At 37.9% G+C, this 18,289-nt stretch overlaps 4 protein-coding genes across 6 annotated transcripts; 2 read left to right on the forward strand and 2 right to left on the reverse strand.

Moving 5' to 3' along the window:
* Positions 1-185: 185 nt before the first annotated feature.
* On the forward strand, positions 186-4,700 carry rpf1 (ribosome production factor 1 homolog). The gene is made up of 9 exons (XM_008408035.2): positions 186-508; positions 662-718; positions 837-917; positions 1,006-1,101; positions 1,438-1,591; positions 1,909-1,991; positions 2,330-2,511; positions 3,871-3,997; positions 4,187-4,700. The coding sequence occupies exons 1-9, from the start codon at positions 278-280 to the stop codon at positions 4,226-4,228; spliced, it is 1,053 nt and encodes a 350-aa protein (XP_008406257.1). The 5' UTR covers positions 186-277; the 3' UTR covers positions 4,229-4,700.
* Positions 4,701-6,129: 1,429 nt separating this feature from the next.
* LOC103464152 (guanine nucleotide-binding protein G(I)/G(S)/G(O) subunit gamma-5) lies at positions 6,130-7,616 on the reverse strand. Of its 2 annotated transcripts, none has more exons than XM_008408034.2 (3): positions 7,404-7,616; positions 7,094-7,234; positions 6,130-6,395 (listed from the first exon to the last, which is right to left on the reverse strand). In XM_008408034.2, exons 1-2 carry the CDS (start codon positions 7,482-7,484, stop codon positions 7,109-7,111), a joined length of 207 nt encoding a protein of 68 aa, XP_008406256.1. In that variant the 5' UTR covers positions 7,485-7,616; the 3' UTR covers positions 6,130-6,395; positions 7,094-7,108. The 2 variants fall into 2 exon arrangements, with proteins under 2 accessions (XP_008406256.1, XP_008406255.1); XM_008408033.2 differs by having other exon boundaries at positions 7,098-7,234; positions 7,404-7,615.
* Positions 7,617-7,892: 276 nt separating this feature from the next.
* spata1 (spermatogenesis associated 1) lies at positions 7,893-12,767 on the forward strand. 2 transcript variants are annotated; one of them, XM_008408031.2, is made up of 13 exons: positions 7,895-8,416; positions 8,504-8,610; positions 9,364-9,481; positions 9,650-9,703; positions 9,815-9,919; positions 9,998-10,181; positions 10,435-10,588; positions 10,821-10,887; positions 10,983-11,097; positions 11,168-11,293; positions 11,390-11,556; positions 12,351-12,449; positions 12,581-12,767. In XM_008408031.2, the coding sequence occupies exons 1-13, from the start codon at positions 8,396-8,398 to the stop codon at positions 12,740-12,742; spliced, it is 1,479 nt and encodes a 492-aa protein (XP_008406253.1). In that variant the 5' UTR covers positions 7,895-8,395; the 3' UTR covers positions 12,743-12,767. The 2 variants fall into 2 exon arrangements, with proteins under 2 accessions (XP_008406252.1, XP_008406253.1); XM_008408030.2 differs by having other exon boundaries at positions 7,893-8,416; positions 9,815-10,181.
* Positions 12,768-12,840: 73 nt separating this feature from the next.
* ctbs (chitobiase, di-N-acetyl-) lies at positions 12,841-16,814 on the reverse strand. The gene is made up of 7 exons (XM_008408032.2): positions 16,653-16,814; positions 15,292-15,430; positions 14,913-15,121; positions 14,636-14,807; positions 14,448-14,545; positions 13,394-13,558; positions 12,841-13,292 (listed from the first exon to the last, which is right to left on the reverse strand). Exons 1-7 carry the CDS (start codon positions 16,764-16,766, stop codon positions 13,095-13,097), a joined length of 1,095 nt encoding a protein of 364 aa, XP_008406254.2. The 5' UTR covers positions 16,767-16,814; the 3' UTR covers positions 12,841-13,094.
* Positions 16,815-18,289: the final 1,475 nt, after the last annotated feature.

Consider the following 18,289-nt stretch of genomic DNA (forward strand, 5'->3'; position numbering starts at 1 on the left):
TTTTCATTTCATCATTATGCCTCAAACTATCTCGTAATTATCACAAATGAAATCAAATGCTCGTCATTAAAATGTGGCTGTTTTGCATAAGGTTTTCAGACCTTCTCAACAGCGCTGAGTGAGAAAGGCAGTACACCTCCTCACCACTAGAGGTCTCCCTCTTTTATCGCTAAAGTTTAATCTACTCACCTCTCATTCCAGGAAGTGAACGCAGTCGAACAGACACCCTGTAAACACGTGAGACAATAACTCAAAACAGACCGCTGACATACGAAAGATGGATATTACAGAAGTTCCCACGGATCAGGGCAGCAAGAGCAAGAAGAAGAAGAAGTCAATGAAAGCAAAGACGAAGGTTAAAAACACGGAGGTGAAGGAAGAGAGCAGCGCCGCGGAGAACCAGGCCGATCCGACGACTGCGTTTCCCCCCGCGTTCAGCGTCTCCGAGATCAAGAACAAACAGCGGAGACACCTCATGTTCATGAAGTTCAAGCAGGAGAAGAGGAAGGTAAACGGAGCCTTCAGGGTCAAACTGTCCTCTGTACTACAGAAGTGTTAAAGCTTCTTTATTTGAAAAGACACCCAGAGCATATCATACTGTTAACACATCCACCTATTAAAATGGAGTGTTGAAAATAACATAGATATTTCTGACTTTTAGCAAAAACTTCAACTGAAGAAAAAGAGGAGAAAAGAAAGGGAAGCATTAGGTGACAAGGTGAGTGTTTATTGTTTTTTTCCCCCTTTCTTTCATGCTGTTATAATCCAAGTGAGTGCATTCTTGTTTATTTTTTCATACCAGTCATTCGCTCCATGTTAATCTATTTCCAACTTAGGCGCCACCAAAGGAAGTCCCCAAAACGATAGAAAACCAGAGAGTGTTTGATGAGACAACAGTTGATCCAGAAGACGAAGAGGTTTGGATTTTGTTGTTTTGGTCTTTCTATATGTATGTGTTTATTTTAACAAACGTTCTTTGTTTTGTTCATTTTTGCTCATCACCAGGTTGCTTTTGATGAGGGAACTGATGAATTTTCAGCATATTTCAACGGGTTGACAAATCCCAAAGTGCTCATCACTACATCAGACAGACCCAGAGGGGTGAGTGGCTGCGGTTGTTGTAAGAGTTTTACTAGTTTTGAATGGAGTTTTTTTTATTATTATTATTTTTTATTACAAGCCATTAGTAGTTTTGGGATTATTTGCTATTTTAATTCAGAGCTAGTTTTAAAAAAAGAAACGATATATGTGATGTCATGTCATCTGTAAGGTTGCATAGTGAAATTAATGTTGAAGAATGAGACAGCAGTATTTTATTTATGTAGAATGTAACCCTTTTGATTAAAGATAGAAATTACTGTCAAATTTAGGTCATGTAGTTGAAATTTCAGAATCATAAACGTCAACCTCATTAGCTGTGCCATTTGTGTCTTGCAGAGAACAGTGAGGTTTTGCGAGCAGCTGGCCAGCGTCATCCCAAACGCCCATGTTTACTACAGAAGAGGCCTCGCCCTAAAGAGGATCATTCCCCAGTGTGTTGCCAGGGACTTCACATACATGATGGTCATCAACCAGGATCGCCTAGTGCCCAGTATCCTGACTTCAAAAAGCGCTTCTGATGACATGAGGAAATTTGTTTAGATGCATTCAGTTTTTGTTCCCACTTGAATCGTTGACTGTTACGCCTCTGGCTACACAAACTGTTCTAAATGTATCCTCATCACAATATATGTGTCCAAAGAATCCAAGCTCAAAGACTTTACTAGAATGAATATTTATAGAAATGTTACCATCTGGGTTCTGTGATTGCAAGAAACCCAAAGCAGACTGGCATAAAGTGTTGTTTTTTTTTTTTTTTGTTTCATTTCTATTTTGTCTAATGTCTGGATCCTTAACAGTCATTTTCAGATGGTTTGGTTCTCTGTCACCTTCCTAATGGGCCAACTGCGCATTTCAAAGTCAGCAGTGTTCGACTAAGAAAAGAGTTAAAGGCATGTCAAATAAATGTATCCCTAATATTAATGCCTTTTGGGGGTACAAATCTGAATTCTCATCTCCCAAAACCCGCATCGGGTTTCCTACACAGATTCAGAATAGGCTAGAATTTCATTCAAGTAGTTTCCATCCCTGGATAATTATGGAAAAATATTTGATTTTAGTAGTTTTTATCTGTCCAACTGATTAAATCTGCCATTGATCCATCAACCTTCCAATGCATCTATCTGTCAGTCAGTCGCTCTTTTCCAAGTTAAATCCCATTTCTTCTAGTAGCTGAAGACAAACCTCCGCACTCATACTGATGCATCGCTGTCCTGATTCCTGTTTTCAGAGACGAGGTAAAGAGCCAACCGAACACTATCCAGAGGTGATTCTCAACAACTTCACCACCCGCCTCGGACACAGCATCGGTCGTCTGTTCGCCGCTCTGTTCCCACAGAACCCTCAGTTTGTGGGTCGACAGGTCGCCACCTTCCACAACCAGAGAGACTTCATCTTTTTCAGATTCCACAGGTAAATGTTCAAGCTTGATCAGGAAGACATCCTTCCATTTACAGGAATGCTTTCTTTTTTTTTCCTTCCCTTTTTATGTGCATATAAGTAACACAAAATCTTATATGTCGATAATTCATAGAGATTTTTCTGTATGTCACTTAGGAGGACATATTATAATTACTAAATTATAATTAAGCTTGCTAAATCCAAGAATTATTGATAATAAATGATTTTAAGCTTCCTTCAAATTCAGATGTATTTTGTGGGGTAGCATTTTAAACCCCATGATTTGGGCAAATATTTTGTTTCCTTCCTTGCTTCCAGTCTTTACCTTGCTGACTGTCTTCAGATTATGCTTTTCCGCATTATGTTTTTTTATATTAATTTTGTGAATTGCACCAGTCCTTCCTGCTTGAAAAATAACCACACACCATGATGCAGCCATCCATCCATTTCAAAGTTGGGATGGTGTTCTCAGGCTTGCAGGCGCCCCCTTTTTTTCTCAGAAGTTAGTGGTTGAGTCATTACTTCATCTCCTTTTGGAGTACAGAGTGGACTTGTAGCTCATGTTGATACACGACATGAATGGTGACATTCTCTGACCTGCATCTTCACAAGGTCTTTCTTTTTTTTTATTCTGGGATTGATGTGGACATTTCACAACTCAACACGTTCCTTTCTGAGACGCTGCTTCAATATTTTTGCTTTTGTGACGTTCACCAGTCCCACTGGCTGAAAAACACCAAGTCATGATGCTGCCACCACTGCACTCCGCGGTTTGGTGTCCTCGGGCTTGAAAGCCTCATCCTTTATCCTCCAAATGCAACAATTATAATGCTTCCATTTCAGAGGACAGGACATGTCTTCAAATACGAATGTTTTTGTCCTCTTGTGCATTGACAAACCTTTTTATGTTGCTTTTAGAGTAATTGTTTCTTCCTCTCTGAGTGGCCTTTGAGCCATGTTGGAATAAAACCAAGAGAATCTCTTGACCAGTTCCGCCATCATATTCACAAGATCTTTTGTTTTTGTGAGAAGAAATTATCTTTTTTTTTTTCTTTTTTTTAGTAGATGTCATTAATCAGGTCAAAATCTTTATTGCTGACACTTAGTGAATTTGGTCCTGGCTTTAGCATATTTTCTTACTTCCCAAAAGACTTTAGAGTGAGACTTTTCAAAGTTAGATGTGGGTGAAGGTCCTTTAGGAAAGTCTTTACACACATTAGGTTGTCTCTCTTTTCATGACTTTCAGGGCTGGAGTTTATTTTACCTATCAATAAGTAAAATGACCATAGATTAAAAAAACTGGAGTCAAGGTCAAATTGCATAATTTATTTTAAATGAGGTCAAATAAATTAATTACGGTATTTCTGTAAGGTATATCTTCAAGAACGAGAAGAAAGTTGGTATTCAGGAGCTGGGACCTCGCTTCACTCTGAAACTCCGATCTCTGCAGAAGGGCACGTTCGACTCCAAGTATGGAGAGTACGAATGGGTGCTGAAGGTGAGTCTGTTTAATTAAAAATAGGAGCTTTAATTGACTTTTTCATGCCAACTGGATTTGTTTGCTTAAATCGGCTCATCTGTTACTACAGTCTATTATGGCATTTCAGGATTTTAATGAGATGCTACCTGGAGAACACGTCAGCGGTTTTATTTCTTACTTTGACACAAACATATTTTCATCTTTCAGCGCCACGAGATGGATGCCTGCAGACGGAAGTTCCAGCTTTAAGTTGGAGGTTTATTGGTCAGAGAAGATCCCAGCCTAACGTCCTGCAAATATTTATGCTTCATAGAGTCTCTGATTCTTTTTGAAGGAAACCCGTGTTAGCTGTACAAAGATCCAGATGCAGCTCTCAGTGATGAGGTGATGCTATGTTGTCTGGTAACAGTCTATGTATAAACATGTTATTATATTCTTTTCTTTAGTTATTACCTGAAGATGAGTTTCAGACTGCAGAGAGTTGAGCTAAAGTGAGAGAAAGTAGGAGACGTATTCATTGCTTCAGACTCGCCTCTGAGTGATAAAGTCAACACAAAATGTGCATCTTTTTTAACCTTCATGTTTGTCTGGGTCAAGATTGACACATTTTCAAGTTTAACCATGTAAAAAGTACAAGTTATATTTTATTGAAAGAGGGTTTGTTTTAACCTTAGAAACAGGAATTTTGACACAAAATAAACTTTCAATAATTCAGTCTGTTCTGAAGGTCTGTAAAGGAAAATAATCAGTTACGGTGCTCTGGGACAGAGAGCACAGAAAAGTTTGGTGTTGCTCTATGGACTAAATAAGGCTCAACATTTTATATATACTCATCCTCCACCAAACCAGGGAAACTCATTTCAGTTGGTTGGGTCTTGTTTCGGATTAAGATCATGTAGATAAAGGTAGCATATACAATGTTTGTCTTTTTCAGCTCGACAACTTCATTAGTTGACAATTCCCAAACCTGTCACGCTTTTCTCCTCCTGTATACTCAGTTGTTGTGCTTTTCATTGTTCAGCCATGGAATAATTTCAGGTTTGTACTTGCTAAGGTTGAATTTATGAAAGATATTTTACCCCTTTAACTACTAACCTATGTGGATAATTTTTTAGCCATCGCAGTTTTATCCTTTAAAACATTTTACAGGTGTGCTACAATGTACCAGAAGCAGATATTTATCCATCTTTGGGAGATAAAATTAGTATAATTAAACTATTAAATTTATTTATATTCTAAAAATACTAGCAGGGCTAAAATCCCATGTTTTCTGCATGGATTTGAATGCATCAAATTAACTAAGTTGAAGAAAATTTGATGTCCGTGTTTTTATAAGTTAAATTGTGGTTCAAACTTGACGTGCCAACATTAAAGATTTGGTCATTAACACATTACAAGTGTTGCAAAAAAAAAAAAAAAACATTGAGCAAAGTGATAAATACTAAAACTTAGCAAAGATAAAATTGAAAGTTACTTTGAAAGGGAGAAAGGGGGAGGCTTCAGTAGTATTAGACATTTACATTTATCAGCATGACTTCATTTAAAGGTTATGTATTAACATCTTTTATAACATGGAAGAAAAAGCAGCAAAGATGTAGATAGAAATGCAGATTAAACTAATAATTTAGACTGAGTCACAATGAACAGAAAAACCCTCCACTTTAAGGGAAGTTTCTAAAACAAGTCTGAGCATGATGAATTATCTTCACCTTGAGGATTCATGCAGCGTCTTTCAGTGTAACTGACAGGATAGTGATAACATCTCACCAGGACTTGCAGTTCTAAAGAAGTATTTGTCTTCAAAGTCTGACAAATGAGGACATCGAACAACGGCTTCAAGTTCCAAGTGAGGGATAAAAGCTTTGACACTGGGCTATTCCAGAAAATTGGTTAGGTTCATATTGCTGCAGTAACTGGCCCGGAGTTTATTTTCTAAGTATTTTCTCCAATATGACTTCATAGAATAGATCACAGACAAGCCAGTTTTACCCCTAGTAAACATCTCATTAGAAGATCTACCATGTAAATGGCATCAAGATGTATTTGCAAGAACAACTCGCTTTAAGGTTTAGGTTGTCTGTTTTGTACAAGAGCTTCGAGTTGGATAAAAGGTTTAAGATAATGAGAAAAACAGAACATGAAGCTGTACGTCTAAAATGTGGAAATAGTTCCGTTTTATTGAGGCAAGAAACATTTACATTTTATAAGGCACATGTGTTAGTTCTACGCAGGAAGGCTGAGGCATTTCTAATGCACCCAAGAAGGAAAATGTGTAATTTATTTTTAAAGGAAGGTTAAAGTTTAAAAAGGCTCAAGTTAAAATTCCTGGCCCAAATTCCCAAAGACTCCTGAGACGATTCCAGTCCATTTTGCAGGATTCTGCAGCTCACCCCAAATTAGGCATGTAATCCAAAACCTGGAGAAAAAACAACATATTAGTCAAACATACAATGTTTAAAAGAGACACATAGCAAGCACTCTAAATAAACTTCAAATGGATTAACCCTTCTAAGAGATAACTAAATGGAGCACCATCACACATTTTGGCATCTGTTTTAAAATCCTCCAAAGGTAGACTACCTTTTTATTTAGTTTTGTACATAATGCTAGTCTTCATATTTTATTTATAGTCTTAAATAGCTCATCTACCTTTTCAGGTCCAGTATTTTGGTAAAAGTAGTTAATTTCAAAAGATTTATTAATAAATAACTTGGCATTTCAGAAAAACTCATTCAACATGGATTTGATACTTTAATTTTATAAATTAAACATAATTTATAAAAGTTTTTTTTTAATTATTTTAACCCTTTTATATCAATGCCACTTTAAAAACAAAGCTGAACCAAAGTGCAACACAGAAAATGAAAATAGTAAAAATCTTAAGAATTATAAAAAATCGAAAGACATTTGTAAATACAAAAACTTTTAATAGTATTAATTATGTGGTTTATTAAAAAAAGAAGGGATGCCAAAAAGAAAGCGTTGACTCTTTAAAGCGGCTTAGAGGAAGTTTTTGCTTGAATCAAAACTAACAGTAATACAACTGGCTGCCATAAAATCAGCTCCTGTGAGCGTCCATTGAAAATCCTGAGCTGATAAAGTATATGTTCGTACTCACAGTGGTCAGTACTATAGGAAGGAGCAGACTTTCTGCGGTCTGAACGGGTTGTTGCTGGAAGACATGCCGGTGAGCAGGGGGTCCTGCTGGGCGTTCTGGAGGCAAAACTGCTGGAGGTCCGCTGCGGCCTGCGAGACCTGGAGAAAACAAGTTTAAAATGTAATAAACTGTTTATGCTAAACAAATAGAGCTCCCGAAACCTCACCACAACCCAGACCACTTCGACAAAAACGGCTACATTACAGAAACACCGAAATGACCGAGAAAGACACACGCCCTAAGAGCGATAAAATGTATAAAACTTACCTTAACTCTGTTTATACCCGCTTCAAAGCGCAATTGTTGAACAACTTTCTTCATAGCGACAATGTTGGATGGTCCCGGCATAACTGCGATCTGGAATGGCTACGATATTCAAAATAATAAGTGTGGAAAAGTTTACGCAAGCTAGTCGACGCTAGTAGCTACAAAGCTAACTCTTTTTCTTCTTCCAAAGGAATAAGCTTCCGGTTTTTTTAAAGGCGTGCCCGCTATTGCTGCATTCACGTGTTGTCTGGAAATAATGTGCGTTTTCAGATGTTTTCACTGTACTACTTATCTGGTGATTTTAAATTAAACATATATACTTGGTGTATTCCATGTTTGACAGTTTTGGTTTTTTAACAAATATTAGTGGAATAAAATTTGTCATGCTTTATGTTAACTTTATGTTTAAAATCCCTGTAGATTGAATATTAGTAGAGTTAGTTTTGCTATATTACACATAATGATAAGCGTTACATAACATAAAATCTGCTCTAAATATTGCTTTTAATTACAAAACGATTCATATTTGAACGTTTTATAAGAAACAGTTTGCAAAGTAATGCTCAATCCCACAGTATTTAAATATTGGAATTACAAAAAAATCTGAGTCCCCTAGTGGTGAAGATGCATTTACTGATTCAAAAGTGCAAGGATTAAATAAAAACCATTACAAAATTGTATTATTTGAAAATTAAGGGAACTCTTTCATCTTATATGTTCCTAATTGTTGTTTTTTTTCACACGCTGCTCTGTCATACCGAGCATCCAGGGCTGGCACTCTCATAAAAGTAACACAGTTGGATGGCTGAGTGTGTTTAATTGCAGCAGGTTGTTTCCTGGCAGTCTGGAGCTGTCACAGCGCACGCAAACACAACTCTTTCGTAGCAAATACTCCTAGATTTCTATAGTTCAGTATTTTACTGCGATTCTTTTTCTGAACCAGTCTGATAATGTAGTTGTCTTGGGAATCAGTGAGATTTACAGAGGACAGCATGAGACCGGCCAGCAGGAAGGTAAATGCTAAATCTCTTGACATTATATAAAAATGTAAGCAGATGTCAGTGGCTGTAAACTTCATTGTTCCTTTTATTTATGTGTAGATTTTGGAGCTCCATGTGCTGTTCGTGCCAGCTGATCAGTGGGACATGAAACTCAATAAAGTCCCAGCTGAAGCTACAGAGAGCTTTGTTTCTGCCGGCTTCATCAGGTAAAAGTGCTTGAAATATTGTATTTCTATTATCAATCAAATGATAACAGTTTGTATCAAACAGAGGTGTGATTATTGAAGCCATATATAGCTCCTTGCAGAAGTATTTATTGAACTGGTTCATATTTTATAGCAGAACAAGTTTTAAGGCATTTAGTGGGATTTTGCTTACCGGACTATAAAGTGCTCTGTTATAGTGATGTGGATTCACCTTAAATTTTAGTAAAATATATAGAAGTTTTAATTAGAACAAAAATATAAAAAAACATCAAGCGATTTGTATGCCTTTACACTGCTCTGTTAATTACAGAAATAATAATTAAAAACAACAAACTTTCACGTGCATTTCAGATGTTCAATATGCTACATTTATTTAAGTTCAGTTAGTAAAAAAAAAAGATTTAAGGTAATTAAAATATAAATTTTCTGATAACTTGGAAATTAGAGAAAAATTTTAATATGTTGTTAATGAGTGTAATATTGACTTTATTTTAAAACAAAACATTTATACTATTGTTAAGTTGATCTTTGCTGTCATTTACAGCATGAAAAAAAAAGAATACGACGCAACAAAACAGTAGACCTCAATTTGGTGTTGCCATGACAATAATAGTTTTTATTATTAACTATTAACCAGTCAATATTAGCCTATGTAAAACTGCTAAAACATTAGTTCAACTCAGCCATGATTTAACAATTTTACTAAACCCCTGACTGGTGCACATATTGTGTCGTCGTTCCTGGTGACATTAGGGTTTATCCTGAAACCACCCTGCAGACTCTGAGGGGTGAGCTGGCTGCTCTGCTTGGCACCGAGAGGAGCATCCATAAATTCTCCTTCCTGAAATGCGTGGGCCGTAGTCTGGCGCTGGTGAGTGCAGCTGACAGTTAAGAGGCCTTTTGTAGGGCTGATCGTTCCACTGTGCAGACAGTGCCCTATTCAGAATGAATACACTGAAGGCTATAAAGGCTGTGAATGGGGAGCGTAGCAGCTTTACTGCTGCGCTTCTCACACTGTAATTCTTGTTTTTTTTTACAGGTCAAAGGCAAACAGGAGACAAATCTGAAGGTGAAAGCATTCGCCCCACCGTATGTACGTCGAGTCCACGCGTCTTATTTACATCCTGATAAGTTTGTTGGTTTCTTACTTGAAATAACTGCGTTTGCTCGGTCCCCGAAATGAGCCGTTGTAACCTGTCGGCAGGCGGCTCAGCCGGAGCTGTACCTTCTGCCCACAGGAGAGGCAGACGGCACTTTCTGCTCTCAGTCCTTCACTGTGGATTCCAGCAGCAGCTCCCCAGAGCAACAGGTCTGTCTCCACCCTCCCAAGATGTGCAGCGTGGCAACAGGGACAAAGAAGGCCATTAAATTCCCCCACATCCCCCAGTGTTCCCAGCAACCAGTTCCTGTCTCTGTGCTGGAAGAGGAACATGAGGATGAAGAAGAGGAAAGCAGCTGCAGCTCGTCCTCAGAGGATGAAGCTCCAGGCTTCATCAGGAGAACAGAACCGGAGAGCTGTGCAGGGAAACCTCAGAATCAAAGGGTCCTAAAGATGATAGCACTTAGAAAAGGTATTAAAGCAGTCAGTCATTCATAGCATATTGTCAACAAGAGTGTATACAGGTGTACTGTATAAACTGTATAAACACATTAATTTGGCTGCAATGTTCATTTTTAGGTTTGTTAGATGACATAGTTTGGTTAACAACAAAAATACGGTACTTAATTTTATAATCTACTAATAGAGTGTTTTACATGTTTTAGCTCATGAATAAAGTGGCATTCTTTAAAGAATATAAACATTTACTTTTTGTATGTCTACAGCTTTAGAGATATGTGAAGCTAATTCAGCCCAGACGATTTGGTCAGCAGACAAAGAGGAGACCTGCCAACAGACAATATATCAACCCAAAGACAGACATTCAGGAGCAGCTGAGTCTCTGGAGGACCACAGTTTAGGCGTTTTGCTGACAGACAGGTACCACATGTCACACTTGCAAGACTCCATCTTTTTCCTCCAAATGTAACGACGGTCATTATCGCCAAATGTTTCAATTTTAGTTTCATCAGACCACAGAAAATGTTCCCAAAATTAAGGTTTCTGTTGCTGAGTCTATAGTTGCAAACTGTAATTTTTGGAATATATATTTTCTTTACAGAAGAAAAATGCACGAGGATCTTGTTTTTGTGACTGTACTTCTATGTTTTAGTGTTGGAAACTCTAAGTGCAAAGATCCACACAGAGAGAAGACCACCAGAAATAAGGCGACAAATGGGGTAATATGCAGCCGTTGTGAGACTTCTTTAAAAATATATAAACATTTCTGTTTCAGTCAGTATTTATACTGTATCTCAATTTGTTGGTGTTTCAGATGCTGGAAGGTCCAGCCATGTTGTCGCAACCTGTTCAGTGCACAGCTTCACCCCGAGGTCCAGACTCGGCCTCCAATGACGCAGTTTCTGCTTCACTAGATTTTCTCTCCAACAGTAAGGAAAGGTCAGATTGTTTGAGCCAAATTCTTATGCTTGGTAGTTGAACATATTTCGTACTTGTAAGGAGAGGCACTAATGGAGGAAATCAAAATGGTGAGAGAGGAGAGGAAGCAGCTGGAGTGGACAAGACAGCAGCTTTTGAGAAAGGGAAAAGACTTGTTGGCTCAGAACCGACACCGCAGGAACCAAGGTGGGATACCAACATCTAAGTGGAAACAAAGTCAGACTGGGTGCAAAAAAAAGAAAAAAACTGTTCAATTTCTTTCCCTACTCCACTAATATAAAGCACGAGACAGCTGGAAAAAGAAATATTTTGAAACCAAGAAGACCACAGCACCATTGGAGGAGCATCTGAGAAGCCTGAGGCAGGAACTGGAGCTATTTCACAACAAAGTCCTGCATCAGCTTCAAGCCAGAGAGAAAGCAAGGCGACAGGGGAGGTCCTCCGAGAAGGTCCAGTAAAATCCCATATGCCTTGTTGCGCCACATAGTTAACATTATCATGCATATTAGGAAGAGATTCAATTAAATTAACAGCTTTAATCCGAGTACGACACAAAACAACCTAGTCAGGTGACTTCGAATGGTCATTTAAGGAGCATGAAGTCCAGGATATCAAAGAAAGTTGTTGTCATATTAGGAGTTCGTCTCGCTGTCGGTGGGTTGCTGGTTCAAACCCCAACTGTCAGTCTCAGTCATTGTGCCTGCTGCCAGTGTTCAGAGGGCAGCTGTGGCTACTAGCCAATAGCTTACCCCCCCATCAGCATGGGAATGACTGAATGAAGGGTGAAGTGCTTTAGGGCCCCACTGGACAAGTGCTGGCCATTTACCGTAAGCAGTTAAAATTATACAAATAAAAATTGATGGAAGATTTAACAAATTTAAGATGCTGTTTTTTTTGCTTAGTACAACAAATCTGTATATACGTTACATGTTTTAAAGGGGTGATTTTGTGTATTTTCCAGACACCTAATTCCTTTTTATAGCACCATCAAGTAACCTACAGTTATACAGTTATAAAAATACTGAACATACACACCTTCCTGATTTTATTTTCAAACTAGAAAATGATGAAACAGGTAATTTTACTAAACCTGTCGTCTTTATGTGTGGCTTTTTGGAGATCAGGATATCTTATTATACAAAGAATATACTGAGGTGGATTGTTGCATGCTACTAAACATACAGATTATTTTTGTTCATCACAATGAATTTGTAAACAAATTAACCCAAGAGCAATATTTCAGAATGAGCTCATCATCCAGATCATGAAGGAGAGCAATGAGGTCGACAACCTGAAGAGGAAAGTAGAAGATGCCAAGATGAAGCTGATAACGGAGACAAAGGTAACAATCAGTCCAGTCTCAGTGAAACAGGAGACTGGTTGGCTTCATTTCTGATACGTTCTGGATAAAAAGCCAAGCAGATCTGGAATTGACTTTAAAACAAAATGTGTTTGTTTTTTTTTTCCTACAAGTTGAGGAAGCAGGCTGCTACTGAGCTCAGAGACCTGAAGACCGAACTTGCCCAAAAAAAGAATCAGTCATGTCCTTCCTGGATGGACTGGAAACACAACATGGGACAAAGCACAAGTTTAAAGCAGCTTCTTCATCGACGTCAAGAGGACTGCTCTTCCTAGTCTTTAAACATGAACTAACCTGCCAACTAATACTTGTAATAACTGGGTAACACTGTGCGTTTTTTCTACGATAATGTAGCACCAGGGAGTCCACTAGATCGATTAGTAAAAGCTTTATTAAAGAACAAAGTAAAAAAGATCACAGTTCTTGGAATAGTAATAAAAAATCAGTGCAAATGTGATTAAAACGATTGTCTTTGTTACTGAATCATAATTCATTGCATCTAAAGTAAAAAGCATCCCTGAAGCTGAACAGAGGCCACGCCCAGTTACCACTGTAAACGAAGATGTTTGGAAACCAACGGGAGCGAGCTCAGCAGCTCAGTCAGAACCTCCTGCTGGAGCAYTCRGTTCATCCCAGTTTGGATCCTAACAGGGCATTCCACATCAGCGCAGTCTGCTGCCTGGCTACAGGATCGTCGCTGTAGTCCAAAATGTTGCCGTTCCACATGCCGATGCCTCTCAGGCCTTTGGACATGACGTAGTCCGCTTTGGGGAACAGACTCTGTGGGTCGTCGTACCAAACCTGATGGGACTGTCCCGTCTCATCCTGAATTAAGCAGTGAAACAAAGAATAAAATAGAAAAAAAAGGTCGTTTTTTTTCTGTGTTTGTTTGAATGCATTGTTTTAGGAGTAAAAAAATATGACACCTTGTAATAGAAGTAAGGAGCTTTTTGCTCATCATCCCACAGTCTGCCGGACGACGTTGGGCTGTTGAGCTGCTTCATGATCCATTTGTACGTTTTTTGTTTTCCCGCTGCATCGCTGCAAGGAGCTCCACGGAACGGGACTTTAGGTATGTAACAAATGCCCTCCTTGGATAAAACAGAAAATAAAACCAGAAGCGTTTTATTTTGTTGGTTAATAGGCAGGTTTTACGCAGCATATGCCAAGATGTAAAAAGAAGGAAACCGTAAAACCCACGCCACCCGCAGTTTTTAAGAAAAAATATCGTGATTTTGTGTTCTATGATTGAAAGTCAAGCCTATTAATATAAGGGAGCAAGTCTTATCATTATTATTGTTGACTAATAATAATAAGAAAACTAACAGTGCTCAAATTATTTAATGTGTAATGCAATTTGTATTTTAATAAGAATTTTAAATAAAATCAAATTAAAAAAAAATTTATGCATTTAAAACTTTCTAGATAATAAATATCAGATTATATTGAGCTAGTACAGTGTTTGACATTTTAGATCAAGATTGAAATAAAATACTTCATTTTTAAATTATATATTTTTTATTTTCTGTTATTAACTGAAGGCAGCTTTAAAAGGATGCCACAGTACTATGAAATATTTCTCGCCTGATAGCCCTCACCATAATTGGTTGATCATTAGCAGCAAATGTTCCTACTGAGACTTAGAACAGATCACTGATTAACTATTAAACTATATTAGTGTGAAATGTGTGTGCTGATGTAAATAATTACACTGATCTCTCTTGTGGTAAAGACAATTATTATTATTGATTGATCTTTGAAGTAAAGTATGCTGACTGAAAACAGAATTGTGAGCCCAGAACCATGTAATAGTAGGTGGTCTGCCACATGGTGGCAGCACAGGGAAAGGTATTCCATTAGTTGTGAACTCAAAGCATGACGATGTTTCCATCATATTTCAGTGTTAGGATTTTATTTTCAGGATGATATGGAGTGTTATCAGAAGTAAAGTGTGCAACTTGTCATTAAATACTGCCATACCTGAGTAAGGTTAACACACGGATAGTCATAGCCGTACCATGGCACTCCCATCAGCAGCTTATTTGAATGAATCTTCAGATCCAAATAGTCGTCGTAGGCTAAAATGGACAGATAAAAATGATTTCCTTTGGTTCACATTAACAAGGTGATTGGTTCTCGATCCTAAATGTGCATCTATACATGGAGACCTTTTAGAGTTTGGTTGAATGGGGCATTTGCCATTGCAATGCAGTCTCCGGTGATCTGGCTCTGCTCATCGTAGGACATCACAAACACCAGGTCACAGGATTTGGCGATGGTGACGTAATCATAGCAGCGCTTGTCGATACATTTTGGTGACCAGGCGACATCAAATGAAACCTAAAAATCAGAAAAAAAGGAAACGGTAGGGGTAAGCTGGCCATTTTTCATGGTAATAGAAATGGAAAGGGTTCACCAGACATTGGTGAACCATTGCTGTTCTACCTGAGAGCCTGGGATTTCCCCGTGGAAGGCCTCCGTCGTCTCATTGACCAGTGCTGTCAGAGCGTAGTACTCTGGAGAGCCGTCTTCCACTGCTTGCTCAACGTCAATGTTAATTCCGTCCATGAACTGCTTCTTGGCCAAACTGACCTGCTCCGTTATCCATCTGGTCCTGTTAGCTTTGTCCACAATGTAGGGAATATGAACATCACCTATGCCGCCATCACAAAGGGACATGCAAAGATAAAGACAACACGTCAATAAGCAAATATCAAAACATATTTGTAAAAAGGAAAAAAAAAAACTGCTCCGAAACAATGAATGTCGATACAAACATGAACTTTTGCAGACTATTAAGGCAAATCGGTGTAAACTCATTCACCTTTGAGGACAACTCGCGCTCCTTTGGAGTGAGCGAAACACATTAGCTCAGCGTCATAACTCCCAAAGGCGGCCACCGTCGTCACCATGCTCCAGTTGTAGGATTTCCATGTCTTTCCGCCCACATCAAACACAAACACCTAAAAGCAAAAACAAGTTATATTGACGATTATGATCGAGGTGTCTTGCAAACAAAAACTAATAATACAATGCAATTCAATTCATTTATATAGTGTCAATTCACAACAAAATTCCTCTTTGCAGCACAAGCAAAAGCATCAAATGAATCTAAAACATAGCATATCACACTGAGCAAACAAAATATTACAACCACTGAAAGAAAAAGAGCAAACCGTCCAAAGACTCTTATGGAAAAAGATTCTGCATTCTGACATTTAAAATGCATCTTTTTAATATTTTTATCTAATTTGAGTATTTTTTAGATGGAAAACTATTTTTTAGTTTAGTGTTATTATCTCTACCAATTTATCTTTTTTTCAGAATTTGTCCTTATTCGTGCTTGTGAATGTTGTCTGTTTTTAGAGTCAAAACAAATCATTTAAGAGCTTTCTGACATTTTAAATGTGAAGATCCCATATGTGCCTTCCTCTCATATTTCTTGAATTCACAATTCTTTATTAGAATACCATAAATTCACCAGATTTTATGGTAAATATTTTTACAGTGAGAGGATACAAGAACGAAAGAGACTCACAACAATGGCACAAAAAATGAACTTTGCAAATTGTTACATTTTCCCATACCCAAGACAGACAGGAAACCTTAAAACACTGAACCGAATCTATACAATCAGATAAAACTTGAGTTACACCACTCAGTGTGTTCACCGATACATGTTGAAAAGTTCACATTCCTGAGCCAATGTTAGCTGCAATGCAGAAAGACGGATGTTTAAAAAGAGGAACTTTATACAACCCACCATCTCAAAAACAACTTTAGCAACTAAACTGTCAACTTTTCTCACAAGATCTGTTGAGATTAGGATGCTGTTTACTACCCAAGTCACTGTGTTTTGTCCAAGCTGCAGCATAAAGTCGTGTTTTATTAATGTGAACATCATAACCTGCAGGTTTTTGCTTCAGGTGCCCTGATAGAAAGAATCCATTTTCTGAAAGTACAGAACTCCAGAAATCAGTGCAGAGAATTTAGTACCTACAGGCTTTAAATAATATTATTAACTGAAAGGTTTGGTTCAGAACATCATTCTCGAAAAGTCTTATTCTGTCATATAATGGTTAACTCGGAAAAACAGACTTGTTATTCCAGAAACAATGCAAGTAATGATACTTCGCGGGAGGTATGTTTGTTTTATATGTTGACAGAATCCGCCGACAGCGTTACCTCAAACTCTCTCTCTCCCCGGATTGGCTGACAGAGCTCCGGCCTGTCACAGGGACACACGCCGGAGCCGCTCACTACCAGCAGAACCGACAGAAACGCAACAAACGGCAACATTGTGTTAGTCCAAAGCGAAACTGCAGCAGCTTGAAGCTAGCTGATCATGTGAACTTTTGTACGGAGTACGAGATAGGACAAAACTCATCCTGTCGATAATATGTCAATTGAACATCGTGACAGATCGATATGTTCAGTAGCCTTTATATAAACATACACTAACTATCAATGATTATTTGAGACATTGATTATCACGTCTGGATTTGAAAACAAACTTTAAGCTGTGTGGGCTTTGTTTCTAAATTTCTACACAATGAATAAGCAGGGAGTCAATGACCAGTAAAAAGTAAAATATAACAAATGCAACAAGATAGCCTACTTCTTTTCTCTTGCTGTATGGAGCATAGAGTTACACAGCACTGTTCCTCGCTCACCTGTTGCTTCACACTGCTAGTCAGCTGGCTGAAAAAAGCAGCCTTCAACTCTTTTTATTGCACACGTAGAGGTCTTGTTTGGCTGTTTTGGTTAAATTGTTTTAAAAATTCAGCAAATAAGTTTTTAAGTGGCATGTCGGTTAAGCAGGGTGGCCACATGAGCAAATTACCTGACTAAACAATGTATCATAAAAAGTTATTTTAATGTGGACAATAAGAATGTTTACTTTAAAAGTACTGATTCATCTTATGGGAATTTAGCTTTGTTGAATAATCAATATAACAACAAGTTTAAAAAAATATACATATCCATGCAAAATACTTATTAAAATATTGTTTGACAATTTAAGTTTCTTGCATGACATATTCAAGTGACATCTGATTCAGTAATAAGAATTACAATCCAAGAAACTTCACCTGGCAGTGAACCTAAATAGGAAACTATATCAAAAACAGATAATGTAAGGATAACTGAAAGCTTGGTTCAATCCACTGTGCAGGTTTAGCAACTTCTTCCCTATAGAATGCAATGAATTGTAATATAATATAGTTGCACTTCTTTTCATCCATTTAATAAAAGTTTGATAGTGGATATTTGAAAGTATTTTTAAAAGCACCGTTGCAAAGCGGTGCAGTTGGCAGCGCTGTTGCCTTGCAGCAAGAAGGTCCTGGGTTCAAATCCCAGCTGGGGATTTTCTGCATGTTCTCCCTGTACAGAGTCTAAAAACATGACATGAAGTTGTCCTTAGGTATGAGTGAGTTGTTTGACATGTGTGACTTGTCCAATGTGTACCCTGCTTCTAACTCAATGACCACTGGAGATAGGCACCAGTCCCCGATGACCCTGCAAGCATAAGCGGCATAGACTGTACATGAATGGAAAAGTAAGCTTAATCATTTGTGAGGGAGAATAATTAATTCTTATAGGCCTGTAATTTGAAGTTGATTATTTTACACAAGCTCTAAAGAGAAAATTTTAATTATATATTTTTTATTTATCAGAAATCTAGTATGTTATTGACCAACTCTTCTGCTATCCACAGATCATGACTTTTGACCCATGTTAGACAGTAACACTGATAAAATACACATTTTCATTCAAATCAGAATTCACATCAGATTCAGCTTTTTTTGCCAGGTTTGTGCTCA

This window comes from Poecilia reticulata, linkage group LG4 (assembly GCF_000633615.1).
Source record: "Poecilia reticulata strain Guanapo linkage group LG4, Guppy_female_1.0+MT, whole genome shotgun sequence".
Lineage (NCBI taxonomy): Eukaryota > Metazoa > Chordata > Actinopteri > Cyprinodontiformes > Poeciliidae > Poecilia > Poecilia reticulata.

Bases quoted from the DNA above. Each gene is read 5' to 3' on its own strand.
- rpf1 (XM_008408035.2), top strand. From the start codon at position 278: ATGGATATTACAGAAGTTCCCACGGATCAGGGCAGCAAGAGCAAGAAG. The intron at 2,512-3,870 runs GTAAATGTTCAA...TATTTCTGTAAG, and splicing joins ATCTTTTTCAGATTCCACAG to GTATATCTTCAAGAACGAGA. The intron at 3,998-4,186 runs GTGAGTCTGTTT...TTCATCTTTCAG, and splicing joins AGTACGAATGGGTGCTGAAG to CGCCACGAGATGGATGCCTG.
- LOC103464152 (XM_008408034.2), bottom strand. From the start codon at position 7,484: ATGCCGGGACCATCCAACATTGTCGCTATGAAGAAAGTTGTTCAACAA. The intron at 7,235-7,403 runs GTAAGTTTTATA...TGTTTTCTCCAG, and splicing joins CGGGTATAAACAGAGTTAAG to GTCTCGCAGGCCGCAGCGGA.
- spata1 (XM_008408030.2), top strand. From the start codon at position 8,396: ATGAGACCGGCCAGCAGGAAG. The intron at 8,611-9,363 runs GTAAAAGTGCTT...TGGTGACATTAG, and splicing joins GTTTCTGCCGGCTTCATCAG to GGTTTATCCTGAAACCACCC. The intron at 10,182-10,434 runs GTATTAAAGCAG...GTATGTCTACAG, and splicing joins GATGATAGCACTTAGAAAAG to CTTTAGAGATATGTGAAGCT.
- ctbs (XM_008408032.2), bottom strand. From the start codon at position 16,766: ATGTTGCCGTTTGTTGCGTTTCTGTCGGTTCTGCTGGTAGTGAGCGGC. The intron at 14,808-14,912 runs GTAGAACAGCAA...TCTGATTTTTAG, and splicing joins GGGAAATCCCAGGCTCTCAG to GTTTCATTTGATGTCGCCTG. The intron at 13,293-13,393 runs GTGTCATATTTT...TGCTTAATTCAG, and splicing joins CTCCTTACTTCTATTACAAG to GATGAGACGGGACAGTCCCA.